This window comes from Leptonychotes weddellii, chromosome 11 (genome assembly GCF_054177405.1).
Source record: "Leptonychotes weddellii isolate Sample4059 chromosome 11, ASM5417740v2, whole genome shotgun sequence".
Taxonomy (NCBI): Eukaryota; Metazoa; Chordata; class Mammalia; order Carnivora; family Phocidae; genus Leptonychotes; species Leptonychotes weddellii.
Genome location: NC_138379.1, coordinates 58948420 through 58966911, shown reverse-complemented (window position 1 = coordinate 58966911; position 18492 = coordinate 58948420). Strand labels below are relative to the sequence as shown.

Sequence of the window (18492 nt, the reverse complement as noted above, 5' to 3'; positions counted from 1 at the left end):
GTTTCATATCATTTCAATACATGCCAAATTTTTAGGAATGACACTTCCAGGTAAATCAACAGAAGATTGTAGTTTGTTCTGCTGGGACTTGACAAAGAGTTATCCAGCATCAACACCAAGGTATGATAGTTGAATGACCATCTGATGAGATATTTATGGTTTTGTTTGTTTGAGGTAGGGTGCAGAGGGAGAGAGAGAAAGAATCTTAAGCAGGCTCCACACCCAGTGCAGAGCCTGATGTGGGGCTCGATCTCACAACCCTGAGATCATGACCTGAGCCAAAATCAAGAGTCTGAGGCTTAACTGACTGAGCCACCCAGATGCCCTGATATTTGTGTTCTAACTCACTGAAATGATTTCTGTTTTCAGAGAATAGGCACCTTTCACTTTTATCCTGATTCTACAATTTTACATAGAGGTATAAAAAGTATCTGAATGTCTTATTCTGTTTTCCAGTATATTGATCCATGGGCATTTTAGATGATGAAATATGTCTTTGCATTAGAAATTTAATTAAAACATCTTTTTTATTTGTTCTTTATATTAAATTTGGTATATTTTTCTTTTTTTATTAAGTGTGTAACTGGCTTATGTATACAATTCATTTCAGAATAATAAAGATCTCTATAAAATACTTGTTATAAAAATAAAATTTAGGGCCTGATCAGTTTGAGAATCACTGAGACAGGGCAATATTTTATTTTGAGGGGGAATAGTTTGGGAATTAGCAGATAATTGGAAATAAACTAAATTTAAACTCAAGGTACCTGAGGCTTATTTTTGAATCTCAGTAACTGGCAATGTGACATTGAACAAGTTATTATGATCTCTGGATCTCCATTTTCCAATATTAAAATGAACCCATTAGACTAAAAGGTCTCCAAGATTCCTTTTCAGTTATCATTCATTGAAAAAAGACTATTTCAGGGCACCTGGGTGGCTCAGTGGTTAAGTGCCTGCCTTCAGCTCAGGTCATGATCCTCGGGTCCTGTAATCAAGCCCCATACTCGGTGGGGAGTCTGCTTCTCCCTTTCCCTCTGCCCCTCCCCCTGCTTGTGTGCTCTCTCTCTCAAATAAATAAATAAAATTAAAAAAAGAAAAAAGACTGTTTAAACTTTTTTCACAATTAGGTATGCTACTTTGATTATACCTATCAAAGAAATTTCCAACGGAACTGTTCGACTCTTCAATATTGACAACCTAATAAAAGTTTTAATGTTTTAACAATAACTTGCTTTCCCAGGGACTTAGAAAGGCAGCGCTACTCTGCTAGTTTATCTCTAAGTGTGTTAGCTTAATTACATGATGTCAACTTTTAATCTTAAGTATCGGGCTATAAAATCTAAAAGGCCCCACCGCTGCCTTTGCAGTTTGTGCCTACCTTACACAGTATATCCACTTCTGAGCTTTCCAGAGTAACTCCTCTTGCCAAATTGAAATTGGCTTTCAGGCTTAGAAACCAAAGTAAGGTTGTATCAGGGAGAAGAAAATTTTTTTCTACCCTTCAAAAGTTCTCCTGGCTGGGCTAAGAATTAAATTGACATGGACCAGATTAACAGGAGGAAGTAAAATGTGATTTTATCTGTACGGGAACCCCACATACGTGAGCAGTTCAAAGCCAGAAAGGTAAAATGAGGTATATACGCCAACTTGAGCTAAGGAAGGGATAGGGGCCTGGTGCCTCAAAGGGGAGGGGTAGTATTCACAGGGTAGTAAGAAGAGCAGCTCTTTGGTAATTAGATGTTTGCCCTGCCATACAGATGGGTCAGTCAGAAAAAACTTATCTCTGGTAATAACTCTCATTCTGACAAAGATCCCCATTTAGATTCTTCTAGGTAGTTGCCGGGCAAAACAGTTTCTCTTGACCCTCTAGTCTTGATTGCCTTCAGCCCAAAATAGTCCACATGCGTAAGTGGCACATTTTGAGGAGACCTGCTCTGAACCCCTTCACTTATGTATTTATTTTAACACCCCAAGACAGTTTCTGAGTGTTTCTGAGTCAGAATCTAGGGAGACAAAGGTGAATCATGTGAATAACGTGCATATTTACTTGTAACCAGTGTGATAAGGGCAAAATACATGTGCCCTACAGGGCAGGTACACAGAAAAGTCTATTTTGTTCATCACTTGCCCTTGATGCTGACACAAGGCCTGACACACACAATGGGCTCTGTGAGCAAAAGGAGCCCCAACTTCCACGAACAGCCAGGAAAGTCAGAGGAGCTCTCACAGAAAAGGGTGATATTTAAACTAAGCAAAGAGGCACTTGAAAACAGTGCTACCTAATAATTATTGGCAGTCAGACTGGCACACTGGAACCTGCTCATAAGACCAGCTTTCTCCCACCAGCTTCCTTCCTCACTCTGGGCAAGTTACTTCCTCTCTCTGAGCCTCCTGCTTTTCATCCGTAAGAGGAGAAGGGCTTGAGCTACATAATCTCTTACAGCTTTTGTGCATGTGTGTGTGTGTATGTGTTAACTAAATCTTATCAAGTTTGCAGGAGAGGAAAAAAACAACGAATACACAAAAACTGCAAGTTTGCACTACAAATGAATTCTCTTGTGGATAACAAACAACATTAACAGGAAACTAGACAAAACCAAGCAAAAAAGGGTTGTGGGAAAAAAAAGTTTTCGAAAATGGAAGGAAAAGCAGTTCTCAAACAGCTAGGGTGACTGGGGGTAGCAAGTAAAATTTTTCCGAGGGGGTGCGGGAAACTGAGTTGGTGAGGACGAAGTGCGGAAAAAAGCAAGTAAAAGAAAACCTCACTTGTTAGACCTCTCCCACTCTGGGACTCACCTTCTGTCTATTCCCCCCTCCACCCCTCGCCTCCCTACTTCAGTCTCCCTCCGGAGACTCTGTCTCCGCCTCTTTCTTATCTTTGGTCGCCTCCCCGCCCACACACATTCCCTCTCTCTCCACGTCCCCCGCCCCCCAACCCCCGCCCGTTACTTTTCAAGGAGCAAAGTCACTGTGGCTCTTAAATCCTATTTTGAGACGTCCCATGGTCATAGAACCTGTGCCCCGCTTCTCTCCGGGCTCAAGGTCCAGTCGCCCCCATGCACGGAGCAGCACGTACTCGGGAGGCCTTACCTGCGGGGCGGGACTGCTCCCGAGCGCCCCTCCCCCCGCCCGCGGCGCCCCTCCCCCCGCCCGCGGCGCCCCCGCCCCGCCCCGCCCCCGCCAGCCGCGGGTTTCCGGCAGCTCCGGCTGTTTTAAGGCACGCGGTGTTCGAATCGTCTAGCTTTCGGCCCTCTGCTGTCTGGCTACGGATCTCGCCTTTTTCCCTCCGGAGCCCCCCCCCAGCATGGGTCCCTGGCCCCGCTTGCTGCTGGCCGCCTTCCTCCTGCTCTTGTCCGGCGTCGGCACCGCGCACTGCGACACACCGGCCAACTGCACCTACCCTGACCTGCTGGGCACATGGGTCTTCCAGGTGGGCGCTGTTGGTTCCCAACGCAACGTCAACTGCTCGGTCATGGGTAAGCCGCCGGCGCCCCGGGACTCTCCCCCTACCCGCTTTAGCCCGGGACTCATACTTTCCGTCCCCGAGCTCTTCTTTCCGCAGCGCCCACGTGGAGCGTCCCCACCCGGGGCCGGTGCCAGTGGGAAGCTGGGTAGACCTAAAGCCCCTTGGGGTGCCCTTTGCCGCTGTAGGTCCAAGAAGGCAAAGTTCAGCAGCTGAGAGCTTCTAATTTCACGTTTCCTTGGTTATTATCGGACCTAAACACTTTCTTCAGGAACTTTTTAACCCCCCTTAGTTTTGTTTTTTGGTCAATTTAGTTTGGAAAGGAATTGAAACCGTGCAGTTTTCTGATCTCCCTGTCCAATCTTCATTTTTTTTTAAAATTTTGCCCATGGAAAATGAGCTCAAACACTGGAGAGTATAGCAAGAAAAGTTTTTTTTTTTCTTCCTTTTGTTAGCTTGTGGGAAAGAGCCCTTATGCCCAGCGTTTTTGATTTACATGTGTGTTGATGCTACTAGTCCAAGAAAACTTTTGGTATGGCTCCACAGTGTTTCATGTGTTGCTGGGAGATATATAAAAGTTGCCCCCCCCCCCGTTTCTTCTGTTTTGTTTTGTTTCTTAAATAACTCTGTAGCCGGTACTTATATTTGGGAATGCCCGGAGACAAGCACAATGTCTAGCTCATGGAAGGCTGTCAATGAATATTTAGTGTTAGAACACCGCTGGGATATCCCATATGCCCTCAGATAACATAGCTACACTGAGGACAAAGAATTTAGTGAAAGGAGAAGAAAAAAAGCAATCCCCAGTCAAAAGAGGCACTCTTGTTCTGCCCAAACCCTTACCACACTGTGGCATGTGCAGAGTGAGTGAATCTCTCTGCGGCAATTTACTTGTCAGCAGGAGGAAGATTGCCAGGTCATTTGTTACTAAAACAGACCTATTCAACTGTCTAACTCCAGATGACTGTGTGGCATTTCCTAATCCTGGGCATTATAAACACCTTCTGTTTTAAAAGTGTAATGTGGAGGTCCGAAGGAGAGGGAGATCAGGATTGGCGCTGTTTGTCACATGCAATCTCCTATTTCAGAGCATTAATCTGAAAAAAACTCAAAGTGTGAAACCTCCAGATGGACACAGCAGAACCCTTTCAGGCAGCCTCTGCCTATAAGTCATATCTTTGACTTTAATCTAGTAAAAACACCCGCAGATCTGCACCCCATCTTCTGGAAGTTGAAAGCTTAGTTCCTATCAGCACGAGCTAGCTTTATATGATAGAAATCTTGAGTTTGCTGAATACTGTGGAATGATTCAGATTCTGAGGTTCTGAACTGTAGAGCCATTGAGGAAAAAGATACCCCTTTTCTTCTCTGAAGAGATAATTTCCTTTGTCCTTATAATCGGATAGCAGATCCTTTTATATTTTATATTTCCCTTTTTTTTTGTTTTTGATTAGCGTCTTGTATTCTACCCATTTGTGTATCATTTTAAACATCCCTTATTCCTCCTTTTCCTTAGTGGACAAATTTCTTCAGTGTTTGGATGTTCTGGGAAGGTAAGGGTTGTACTTTTCGGGGTCTCTGCCTGCTGGGCTACTTGACATATCTCTACCTGTTGAGCCTTTACATCACAGGCTTGCCTGAGACTCTGTGGGAGTGTGCAGAGGGAAGCAACAGGATGGGGACTGATATCTTCATGGGCCAGACTTGTCCAAATCGGTAGCATGAAAGGAAAGCCGCTTAAAAATAATGGAAATTGTAGAGGAGATTTCCCCTCCCAGTTGAAGTCCAAATAATTTTCCTTTGTTGTGTGTTTTTTTTAGGACCACCAGAAAAAAAAGTAGTGGTGCATCTTGAGAAGCTGGACACAGCACGTGATGATCTTGGCAATACCGGCCATTTCACCATCATTTACAATCAAGGCTTTGAGATTGTGTTGAACGACTACAAGTGGTTTGCCTTTTTTAAGGTTAGTTTTGTTGGAAATGCATTTGTATTTTCAGGGATTTGATATCTGAAGCTTCTTCTAATCAGACCCTCAGAATTTTGATTTTTAGATTAAGAAGATAACCAGAAGTGACAGCACTGGGCACCTGGGTGCCTCAGTCAGTTAAATGTCCAACTCTTGATCTCAGCTGAGGTCTTGATCGCAGGGTCCTGAGTTCGAGCCCTGCCCTGGGGCTTGGGATCACAGGGCTGACTGATTCCCTGCTGCTGCCCCGCATCACAAGAGAGTGTCCTACTGCATAGTGCTAGCCCAGGAAAAGATCAATATTCAGAGTCTGGTTTCTACTGAATGTGTATAGCTTTCACACCCTCGTAAAGTCCAAGGTGATAAGTTGGACCGTTGTAAAGTCCGGGATTGTCTGTTAGAATTGCTCGATATGTTAATGTGAAGAACTCCTTTTACTAAGCTGAGACAAAGAGATGGAGAACTTGAGTTACTCCTTGGGCTAAAGTAAAAGGTAGCCCTGCCAGTCCAGCTTGTTTTCTTCTTTCACTGGGGAAGAAGTCTTGTCCATTTTTCTATTCTAATGCATTGCTTCCAATTGCAGATACATTCTAGGATAAAATAGTTTAGCACACATTGCAGTCCATCCCAGATATCCATCTGAAGTTGGAACTTCTCCTGCTAGCAGAGTGTTAACTGGTTTAAGTAAATTGAGGACACAAACCTGAGACTAGCTGTTTCTTGCTATAAATAGAGTACAAAGAAACACAGACTTTTTCATGAAGTAGGCTTTACAACCTTTGGAACATCTGCTAAGAGTTAGCCAATTGTAGGATGCATGGGAAAGTGGGGATGAATCTCTTAAAAATGATGAAAAACAAAGCACCAACAAAAGCATAACCTCTAAATTTATTGTGATTTCTCTTGTAATTTAATAACTACAATATGGTGTTACATCTAAGCCAACTATATTTCTTAGAATAGTAACTCCTTTTTTTTTTTTCCTCCCCCATGAGAATCCATTTTTAACATGAAAAAGGGAAAGAGAGAACAAGAGGAAAAATTCTCCCCTCTTGCCTGGATTGGCTGCTCTGATAATCAGCTGGTGGGAGCTGATCGATCCATTCTGGCTGTTGAGGGCAGGCTGCTCATTTTAGTAGTTGGAGCTCATGCTTGACCATTTAAGAAATGTTTTAATATTAGGCACCTGAGTGGCTCAGATGGTTAAGCGTCTGCCTTTGGCTCAGGTCATGATCTCAGGGTCCTGGGATCGAGTCCCGCATCGGGCTTCCTGCTTCTTGGGAGCCTGCTTCTCCCTCTGCCTCTCTCTTTCTCTCTCTCTGTCTCTCATGAATAAATAAATAAAATCTTTAAAAAAAAAAAAAAAGAAATGTTTTAATATCACTCCTAGATAAAATGTATTTTAAAAAAAAGACAGTATCTATATGAATTTTCAAAGTTGTAATACATTGATGGTAAGTATAATTCATTCCGAATATAATTCTTGGTCTTCATATTGATGAGCCCAGGGCTCTGTAGACCTTGTAGGTACTCTGCTATAACCCTTCGAAAGTTCTTTGCCTTCAGGTTGAGAACAACTTGCCTATGTAATTGATGGACAAGGAGATATTCAAGACAGTTGTTCACTATAGACTCTACCCTCCTTCCCCCTTGTCCTTTTTTGTTTGACACATACTAGGCACTTGGTCGAGAATTTGTTTAAAAAAATGAAAATGAATCATTGAAGTAGAATTCTGTTGAGAAATAGGTTGAATAAAAAATTAAGTGTTAGATGGGAGTTGTATGTAAGTATAGATGAGTAAATAGTTTTACCCATATGGCTTAGAAAATTTTTCATTCTTCCCTTCTATAGAATGGGAGAAACTGTTGGGCAAACTTCTAAAGTCACCGTTTAATTCCCTGAGCCATAACCAGAAATAGGTCTGGGCGGTTTCCTTATATTAATACCTTTCCATCAGTTTGTCCACTCTCAGCTTAAAGAAGAGTCCAAAACTGGTAGAGACAGAGGCAACAGCTGGTGGCTGGAGGAGGAATCCGAATACCTCTTTGTATTTCTCATTAAATCACAGTGTAAGCAGATTTGGTATTTTTCCGTAGCCTCAGAACGTAAGTCATAGGTCAGTAGAGAGCCACTTTATAAAGTCAAATAAGGTTATCAGTATACTCAGCCACACGGGAGAATCGCTATTATACACTGTTGTAGGCTAGAAACCTACCTAATCACAGGCTCCTGGATGGCATTTTCTGATTAGGAATAAAAATAGGAAGAGTGTTCTTCTGTTAACTGATTTCAGTATATTTCTTCAAGTGCCTATTTAACCAGAACCATTGTCAGGGCTGTTTTTGTGCTGAGAAATCAATCACTCTGACTGGATGATAGTTAGGCCTTGTGATGGGATCATAATTTCAATAAACAGAGTAAAATATATATAAGATACTTGGCTTTAAAATTTCTCTTAACCTAATCAAGTAGTTCTAGGTCAGCATGTTTTGCAGAGTGATAAAAATCTATGTTCTTTTAGCAAATCCAGCTGACAGGGTAATGGGGAACTGAATTTTAAAAAATCTAAGAAAAATGATAGAGTGGAATGGACTTTATTTTTTAAAAAATACTTTATTTTGTGAGAGAAAGAGCACACACGCGTGGAGAGAGAGGGGCAGAGGAAGAGGGAGAAGCAGGCTCCCGCTGAGCAAGGAGCCTGATGTCGGACTTGATCCAGGACCCTGGGATCATGACTGAAGGGATCATGACCGAAGGCAGGCGCTTAACTGACTGAGCCACTCAGGTGCCCCTGGAACTGACTTTAGATACTAGGAAAGGCAAGCATGTTGGATGACCCTGGCTAACACAAACAGCTTGCTGGCTTTAACCAGAAGCATCAGGGCATTTCCTGCAGTGGTGCTGGGGAAACCAAGTTGGGTTCTAACTCAAGAAAAATGCAGACCTATTGAAATGAGCAAATCACGTGTGGCTTTTTCTACAGACTTAGAAAATAGCTTTGAAAATCAAAATTATTTTTATAAGTGAAGAATTACCAAGGCGTAAGCAGTATTTGTTATTTAAAATGTCTTATGTAAACTACAACATCAGCCTACCACTGTTAAAGAAACATCTGACATTTTTGCCATATACATCTATCATCTTTATTTTGTGTACAAAATACAAAATTTTTTGTGTACAAAATTATTTTGTTAGTCTACAAATCAAGTGGATTTCCATATCTCTCCATTGACTCATACCAAACCCTACCACTTGTTTCCTTTTGCCCTCTTCAGATTTGCTTTCATTAGATTGCACATTTGCTTTCGATTATCTGTTGTTGCTGCTAGAGTTTGCCCAGCAGGTGATCTTTGCAGAGTATTCTGTTAGGCTGCTGGTCCACCTTTTCCCCAGACTGTCCTACAGCTCAACAGAGCAGACAGCTTCCACAGCATTCTCCCTGCATGCCAACTTTGGAGCAATTGTGATACAACTACTATTGCTAGGAATTTGCTTTATTAAGTTCTCAGGCCTCACCTGAGGGCAATTTTCATGATTTAAGGTTTGTAAGTTCTTTTTTTTTCCCCCTTAGTTTTATCTGCTTGAGACATTGGGACTGAATGGGGATCATCTTTTTTTGCATATGACTTCAAGCTAGATAAAACCTTGGAAGGAGATAAATCTTGACACTGAAAGTTTTTGGATAGTTTGAGTTTGGCAGGAAGCACTAGGTATATATTCTTAGAAGGTAAGTTTTTCTACTCAACTTCCACATACATTCAATTATCTGAATGCTTTGAGGGGGATACAAACTCAAATGCATTTAAGGGCCCACCCAGGCAGATACCTAAGCATTTGAAATGACCCTCATATAAAACAGTAAAGAGTAATTAGACCTATGACAAAATGGAAACTTTCTTAGAAGCATTCGTATTCAATTTTCTTTTAAAACTATGTACTGGCCAAAATAAATGACAGTACTATCTGCAGGCTGGTTTCTAAGAGCCATCAAATTTAATAGCTTTACCATTTGGTTATAATCGGCAAACCCAACAGATCTCCACCGCTTGAGAGTACCTGCAGATTAAAAGCAGCCAGCCTCTTAAATGAAAACCAAATGTAATGAAACGGGATGTTTAATTATGGCTGACTTGGTGTTGGGTGGATAAATGATTTGTTTTATGCTTTCATGTATTTTGTTCATTTTTTATGATGAGTATGTATAAAGCTCCTCTGCACACCATCTAATCTAATTGCACAGAGGAAGAAAGTCATATGAAAGAGACTTAAGTCCCAAAGAACACCCTCAAGTTGAATAGACTTTTAGCCTTTTCCTGCTTCTCGTTTCACTTTCTCCGAGAAAGTGAATTGATTTCATTTTGAAGATTAAGCCACTCAAGGGCTGAAGATGTGTAGAACAGAAACTAGATTCATGGCTGAAAATTTTATCTTATGACCATCAAGCAAATTTTGTTGATTTTTGTTTGGGGCCCACGAGTCTTAGTAGAACTCTAAGCAAAAAATATTTCCTTGGGTGTTTCTAAAGCAGGTTGGTACTGAAAATGAGCCGTAATTTGGGAAAAACATACCAGAGGATTTAGAGCCCATCTTGTGTGCTAGTGACTTATAAATTTCCAGCTTGTCGCCAACAGCCAGAAATGTCAATCATGTTTCTACAGTTAAAGATTTGGGAATCTTGTCACATTTTTTTCACTCTGCTTTCTGGGTTCACCTTTCAGAATACTTGTTTTTCGGGTAATTTGCTTGTTTTAATATAGATTCAGTATACTGAGATCCAGATTTTGTCGTTTTTTAAATTTTAACAACTTGGGGTTTTTACTCTTAATAGTGTTTCAATTTAACAGTCCATGCCTAATTTTGTTTTCTTTCATGGTGGTGCTTAATCTTAATATGATGACTTAGTTTCCCATTGTGAACTCTTCATAGGATGTCACTGATTTTATCAGTCAGTTGTTCATGCAGCTGGGAACTGTGAGGGTACATGATTTGAGACATCTGAGGAACAAACTGGGTGAGCTCCACTGAAATTTTTAACTTCTTAAAAGCCAGCAATGTTTGTTGATTCATCTGGGAGAGAGAGATGAAGACTGGAAAGATTAGGGTTTTTACACACATTTCTTCTTGAGCCTGCTTATTTGCTATTTCTTACCTGCTGGCACTATTTTATGCGAGTGATCTTTCACTTTATTCTCTTTGCACACATCGAATTGGTTCTCCCAAGTCTGATGCTTCTAACCTAAGCAGACCTGAATCCTAAAAGATCAAGACTTAGTTAAGAAAAGGTCAACCGAAGGTTGTTTCACTTCCTTGAAGTAGCTGTGCCTCTTGGGGTTGCTTTTTTTTTTTTTTTTCCCCTAAAAGGACTCAAGAAGGAACCACGTGAGGCTCTGACATTTTAGGTCTGTCTGCTGGTGGAGAGGGTGGCTCTTCCAGAGAAATTTGCATAACTGCCACTCTTCCCTGGGAGATTCCCCCATTTTTTTCAAACTGGCTGCTGCTCAGAACATAGACCACTGATGAAGGAAAGAGGAACTTTTTCACTCTTTACATTCTCCTCACATTCAGAAAAGATGTTTAAATCATTACTCTCATTGGATCCATAAATTTAGAGATCTTAACGTTTTTTGGGCAAAGGGTGGTTAGAGAGTAAAGTTGATAGGGACTTAACCATTCCTTGCATTTTAACACAATATTATTTCCCCTTTCCCTACCTCCTTTACGAACTCCTAAGTACAGAAGGGGGATATAAAAAAGGGAACCGGGAGCAAGTGTTGAAAGCTCCATGGCTTTATCCTGTATCAGCATTTTCCATACTGTTCATGGCCCAACAGTGGCCCACACATCTGCTGAGTAGGAATTGCTCATCGGTTCTGTTCATTTCATCTTGTGAAACTTTGGAGGTGGTTTCAGGCAGCCACTATGAATGGATCAAAGTGGAAATTGGAGCTGAAATTAATAAGCTTTTTTTTTTTTCCTGAATTCCTAATAGTTGAGTAAGTATAGATTGTGTTGAATCATTTCCTTTATTTCAGAACTTCTCAGACTCTTTAATGTATTAGAGAGCGGTTGCTTAGGAAGATAAAATAGGAAACTTTCCCCAGAAAATGAGGTCTTCTCATTTTTTGTGCAGTTTACAAAATTCTGTCTTAAAACTCTCATTCTTCCTTCTAATTAGGGGGATACCTCTATTAGAAGACTACCACCACCCCCCACCCCCCCAGTATTTGCTCTGTAAATGAGATAAATAGCCTTGTACCTGGAAATATGGATCAAAGCAGCATTAAGCCTCCTTGTAGAATTTGAAAGGTATACGTGTTAATGTATCTGGGTTGCTAGATTAGCCTGTTTCTTCTAAGTACATTTCAAAATTATATTAGATTTATACAGTGGTAATTAATTTCAGATGCATCTGCATGTGCTTCTTGAGCATGTTGGCTGTGTGCATGACACATGTTGCTTAAGCATTCAGCTTTTGAGAATGGCAAAATAGCATTATTGTGAATGTCTTAAATAGCATTAAAAATTTACCAGCATTTCAAATACTAGTACTGTCTTTATTTATGTATTTATTTTTATTTAAATTAATATGATTAAACAATCGTAAGAGACAGTATGATCCTTGTTGGCTTGTAACTCTAGTTTTTATTGTCTTTTAGTTGTTACATAGAGCATCTGTTGAGGCGCTCTTTCAAAACAACAGCCAAGCACAGTCTTTGGGGCTAAGAGGCAGAGCAGCATTCAGCCATGGACCTGCCTCCCTCTAACAGGTAGCAGAGGCCTCTGGCAGCTACATTCCCTTCTGGAGTCTTTCTGTGCCTGTAAAATGCTGAGCAGTCCTGGTGACCTACCTCCAAGGCAGCTGCCCTCCAGAACATTTCCTTGGAAAGCAGCAACCGCCATTTTGAAATGTGAACAACCAGAGACTACACAGGAAAAAGGAAAGAAAAGTCTGGAAGTCTTAGGTGGCTTCACCATTCAGCCTTTGAATGAAAGGAAAGATACGCAACTTAAGTTTTTCCCTTCGAATATTACTCTCTTGAAATGATTTTTTCCAAACTGATTAGGATTTGAATTTTGTGTTTAATTTTGTTCATAGTGCAAATTTTATTCCCAGTTAAATTATCTTCGTGTGTGCCTTCTTTCTCTAATTACCTTGAGGAACCCCAGCACCTACTGTAAGGAGAAAATGCTTCAGGATAACTCGAGATGCAGATACGTTATTGGTGGAAAGATGGTTCTGTGGAGGACTTCGTTGGGGGGAACAGGTTTGCTGAGATAAGTCAAACTGCTGAAAGCTATCTTTGCAGATCATAGGCCTGCATTACCCTGGCCAGAAAGATGGGGTGATTAATACTTTTTTTTTTTTTGCCTATTTTTTGATTAGATGCCAGCTTTGTACTAAGAACTTGATGTGCTTTACCTTACAAGAATCTTTTGAAGTAGATATTACTAGCTTCATTTTCTAGATGGGGAAAATGAGTCTCTTACAGTGCTTAAACTCACATGGCATCTAATTGTAAAATGATAAGGGCTAGTCTCTCAAGCCTAAGGACCTCCTTGGGGCTAAAGAGTAAAAGAAAAGCCATTTCACAAAGAAGTAATGGTACTTGGAGTAGCATTTCAATAGATTTTCTGGTGAATCCCAGTTTGTAAGCATCTTGAAGGCTAGTTTAATAGAATTAATTGCATTGCGTTGACTCCTTTTGAAATTTTAGGAGAACTGGCTTAAAGCTTACATTTCCTTACCAAATTAGGCTATTCCCTTTCTTTCCTAAACCAGGGTCCTTTTCAAAAGGAAAACTTACCTTCTTTCCTTTTCTAGTCCTCCAACTTGGGAGGAGAGCTTTGTAAGCTTCAAATTAATTACAAATTAAGTACCCTTGCCAAGTTGACTTCTTGCAGTTACACTATTGTTCACACTGATTGCTATCTTTCAGCTCTTTCCTACTAAACAATGGACTGTTTCCTGCTCAGTTCAGTAAACTGAAAATGTGGGGCTACACCTAGTCCCTATTTTCTGGGAGGGCTTTTCTCCTGTATCTTTGCTTCGATGGAGGAATCTCTAGATACCGGATTTTTATCATTATTTTATTGGTTTAGATAACTTTTTATGACCTCTGAGAGGCACTGGTCTGCTATTCTGGGCAGGTCATGTCTTAGAAAGGTGAAGTAACTGTACACGTGACTGCTTCTACCTGGGTACTTTCTTCCATCCTACCTCTGGACCTGATCATTCGTCACTCAGGACCTTGATGCGGCCTCTGTGAGACCCTCCCCAGTGCTCTCCATTTGTGGGAGAGATGCCGTTATTTGATTCACGTTGTGCTTTGCAGTCACCTCTGCTCAGGTAGTACTGTTCTAACTGCTGTAGACATGGAGTGATTTTGATAGCATGTTTTCACCTTCTTCCAGATTGAAAACCTGTCGATCTCCCTGTGTGTCTTCAGAACCCAATTACCCAGGACTTGATAAGTGTTTGGAAAATTGACCACACTTCTCTTGTCTCTTAAAAGGCTTTTCACAAGTATTATCAGCTTGCAAAGAATTAATTCTATAGGATTCTAGAAGCACAAATCAGGAACGATGCTATGTTTATATTTTTGGTTCTGTGTTCTAAAAAATAATGTTACCCGTCTCCAGAGTTCTAAAAGAGTGGTGTATTTTCAACCTAATTTCCAGGATGCGAATACTGACAAAGCAGCTAATGTGTATAAGAATGTATTTCATATTGAATTTAAAATCACCTCTACTAAAGTCTTTTTTTTCTATTTCTCTGAGCAACTTTGCACGTAAATGTTTTGATTATGGAGAAGACTTGGTGGGTACAGAATTATAGATATTTGTGTTAGGAGGCGCCATAATATAATACTGCTTAGCATTCTCTGTCATAATTGTTTGTCTTCTCTAGTCTTTAAATTCAGAGGGCAGGAATGTACTCTGTATTATTAACCATTTTGTTCCCTGTATATAGTGTGATACGTGATAAATAGACCTTTAATAAATGTCTGTAGAAGAAAGAAAATCGAATAATACTCATTTGTGTTGTCTTCTTGTTTCATTGATGTGTTTCTGGGAGTATTGTTACCTTTATGTACTTAAAGCCTGTGGTGGACCGTCAGGCCATATTTGTTGAATGACATGGTAGAAAACAATTGAGACTTATAGATTTTATTCGGTTTGTTTACATTTTAATTTTTCTGTGAGACTGTCGAGGCCAAGATAGGGCTCAAAGTTCTAACTTTCAGAATTACTCAAAACTGAGTTAGCTGTCAGGGTAAATAGTGAGCTTTATGACTGCAGTGGTTCCCCAAAGCCTGGAGAAGCAACAATGGGAATGAGTCTGGAGTGCTGTAGATTATGTCCTGCCTTCCCCTGTCTTTAGAACAGTGAGAGGCACGAGCCAAAGGTTAGATTAGGTGAACTCTCAGATTTCTCCCAGTCTCAGTTTGTTTATGAGAGAGGAAGTGAGGAATGAGCCAAGGGATTTTGACTACTTTGTTGAGTGATAAACTGCTGTTTTAACTAGTTCTGGGATGTATATTTTCTTTTAAACTGAATGTCTTTTAAGCACTGGAAACGAATTTATGACTCCATTTCCACATGCAAATCCAGCTGCCAGTTCCTTCAGTAAAATGCTTAATGGTGTTTGGTTGCAACCACTATAATGATTTCTTGGCAGTTTCAAAATTCTTTGAAATTCAACTTTTTAAACAAATGGTTAAATCTAGTTAGAAAACCAGAGCTAATTCTTGAAACTGACAGAGGGAAGTCTGTTTCTTTATGAGGAAAACTGTGGTACTCTTGGGTAAGTTTGGCAAAGTATCAATTTAGTAAAATGTGCCTTGTTTTGTTTTGCTTTACTCACACTCTAGACCTGACAGCAAATGAAAGCAGTTAATCTACATTTACATAGATATATACAAGAAACAAAGGGCAAAACTCCAGTAAACATTTTTTATTAATCAGTATTGCTGGAATGTAATATCTTTATGTATATGGTTTACCATTAAATCATTCAACTTCACGCCAGATATTCTTTTCGGAAATGGTGAATGGTCTTGATGGATAAGATCTGGTTCTCCAAATTTTTTATTATGTATTCCACAGTGTGTAGAGGTACATTTAAGAAATTATATACATGCAGTACTATACTGATGTTTGCTGTCAAATGCATGGCATAATATTAAATGATTAAATATTTGATTCACTTGGATCCTGCCAAAATATATTTCATGATGATATCCTTTGAAAATAATACAAAAGAATGCTTCATTATCATGATAAGAATCTGTTACCTATGATTTTCATACTGAAAATTTTCAACATTTGGAAGCACAGTTTTCTACTGAAAATCTTTAAGAGATTTCAGTAGTTTTGATCCATTTTGTTAAAAGTATGAAAGTGTCAAAGTTTAGTAACGTTTCGAAAAATTGCTGTTTAGTATTAGGGTTGATGACAATTTAATGGGCAATTTTTTAAATTGACGTATAGTCGACACAATATTAGGTTAGTGTCAGGTGTACAATATAGTGATTCAACAACTCTATGCATTATGCTATGCTCACCACAAGTGTAGCTGGACAAATTTTAACTGAAACATTTGCTTTATTGATAAATAAGATGAAAAGCTGAATACTGCAGTGATGGAAACATTTTAAAACATCTGATTTCAAAAACTTAGATTTTTATGAGGCTGACAACTCCTACTAGGAATAGGGCAAATGTAAGCTTTGCCCTTTGCTTATGTCTGCTTAAATTTATTTGCAGATTCTGGTTTCTCTGCAAGTATTTTAGGCCATTTGTTCATATTGTGAGAATTAGCTTAATTAAAGCAGGTAAGTACATAAATCAGTTTAGGTAGGCACGTGTAAAAGGGAAGATGCCATGTCCTAACCATCGCGTTGGTAAGCATGCTACATGGCAGGTGAACGTCAGACCTTGAAACTGAGTGGCAGTGTCAGTGTTGCTTTGGTTATTAAGTAACAGTGGAAGAGGGTTTTCAGTTTTATATATATAATTACAAATGTAAATAAAAATTCTATTTTTCCCAATATTCCAGTGGATCATCTCTTTGTCTCATTTTGGAAGCCACTGGTTGACAGGATAGGACCTGTATCAGCCGTTCAGTTGACACATTGGGCATAGTGTTTAAGTTCTTCCATGGCAAAGATAAAGTCTTAAGACAACTTTGTATCCCCCATGCTAACAGGTAGTAGTATTTATATTGTTGCTTTTTGAGTGTTTCGTAACGTTTTAAACTCTTCACACTTCAATGTTCTCTTTATCCTTCATAGGAATCCAGTGAAGTGTAGGTTTCGTTCCCATTATCAGGTGAAGAAACTGGGGCTTCTTAGTCGTGGCTTACTCAAGTTTACATAAATTATAAGTGGCAGAATAAGATTTAAAGGGCAAAGTCCTTTTTACTAAACTTTTTTTCTCATAGTGCATCACATAAAGTATTCAAATATTTGCCAAGTATATTATTAATCGGGGAAACAGTGGAACAAGTTGATTTGAAACCCCTCAGTGTCAAAAAGCAGTTGGGAGAAAATCAGGGTAAATAACTTAAGTTCTAAAATATCCCAGTCTGGGGCGCCTGGGTGGCTCAGTTGGTTAAGCGACTGCCTTCGGCTCAGGTCATGATCCTGGAGTCCCAGGATTGAGTCCCGCATTGGGCTCTCTGCTCAGCAGGGGGTCTGCTTCTCCCTCTGCCCTCTTCCCTCTCGTGCTCTCTGTCTCTCATTCTCTCTCTCTCAAATAAATAAATAAAATCTTTAAAAAAAAATAAAATATCCCAGTCTGTTCTTTTTCAGATGGTTAATATTACTAGGTAAATGTAAATAAAATGGGAACTTGAAGAGGGGTTTGAGAGTGTTTGGCAATCCAGCAGTAATTTTGAAGAAGCAAGTGGATAGCTATGGAATACTAGTAGTTTCCTAACCCTAAGGGCTGGCATGTGGAATTTCTTTACATTTTATGAAATTATGTATTTGTTGAAATTGGCATAAATGAATAGAATCTTAAATTATACCATCTGTGCAGACTGTATTCAGACACTGATGTTTACATAAATGAAATAAATTAAAACTCTTAAATTTGGCTACATTTCAAGCTGGATAGTGTGGCCAAAACTTCAACTTCTTGATTGGTAATAATGTCAGAAATCACATAAGAAGTATTTAATAAGAGCAGCAAAAAAAGATACCATGAGAACATTCCAGTCAAGAAAATAACAGAGCACAGAGTGTGGTCCTCTCAGGTTGGAAGGTCGTGAGCACTTGGCTTCTGGAGTGGTAAATCCCTCCTTTCTACTGAGTTCAGCACAGTGTTATTAACAACTCTGTCCTACCTTTTATAAGGTAATTTCAGGGTCTCTCTAATATCTTAGAAGCACCACACTTCTCTTACAAACTTCATATCTTCTGAGTTTCTTGTGTTACTGCTAAACGGGACTTGGCATCTGTTGTTCTTTCTATTCTATTCTTCATTCATTTATTCACTCATTCCATAACTGATTGCTTCCTAATGCCAGTTTCCTAGTTCCTGAATAAACAAAAAGTCCTGTTCTCACAGTGTTTGTTTTTGAGGACAGAACAACCTCATAAGCTGCTGTGAAAATTAAATGGGTTAGTATATATAAAACAGAATCTATGAGGTGGAATCTTTTATCATCCTGATTTTATGGATGAGGACACAGAAAGGATAAGTAAGTGGCAGAGCTGGATACAGTCTAGGCAGTCCAGCCTGAAAAACATGTCCTAGACCTCTACCTACCTCCCATCAAAAATGGTAAAAAGACTTAACAAGCCAAGGCAACATAAATACTTGACCGGTGGGGAGGGACAGCTACCTGTGAGGGCTGCTAGAGAATGTAGGTGGCCCTTAAAGGGCTTGGACAACAATTTGGACCTGACTCAGGGGAGTCAGTTAATCTTCGCAACTTTTTTTTTTTGAAGGAAACAATGGATGAAGCAATGATCCAACCACCTGTGAGCCCATATTTGAATTCTCTCTTCTCCATTTACTTTGCGAAGCCACTTTTTTTTTTTTTTTTTT

At 39.8% G+C, this 18492-nt stretch overlaps 1 protein-coding gene across 5 annotated transcripts in view; it reads left to right on the top strand.

Annotated features, from left to right (window-relative positions):
• Positions 1-3192: 3192 nt before the first annotated feature.
• Positions 3193-18492, top strand: part of CTSC (cathepsin C) — a 36777-nt gene continuing 21477 nt past the window's right edge. Inside the window, exons 1-5 of one of the 5 annotated variants that reach the window (XR_014138806.1) lie at positions 3193-3479; positions 5287-5432; positions 10363-10447; positions 11612-11742; positions 12093-14458. Coding sequence is in view for 4 of the 5 variants with exons in the window: in XM_081799003.1 (XP_081655129.1) it covers positions 3308-3479; positions 5287-5432; positions 10363-10461 (417 nt within the window). In the remaining variant the exon portion in view is untranslated. Of the gene's footprint in view, positions 3480-5286; positions 5433-10362; positions 11528-11611; positions 11743-12092; positions 14459-18492 lie in introns of those variants that run through there. The other 4 variants (XM_031027883.2, XM_081799003.1, XM_081799001.1 and 1 more) reach the window with 4 other exon arrangements.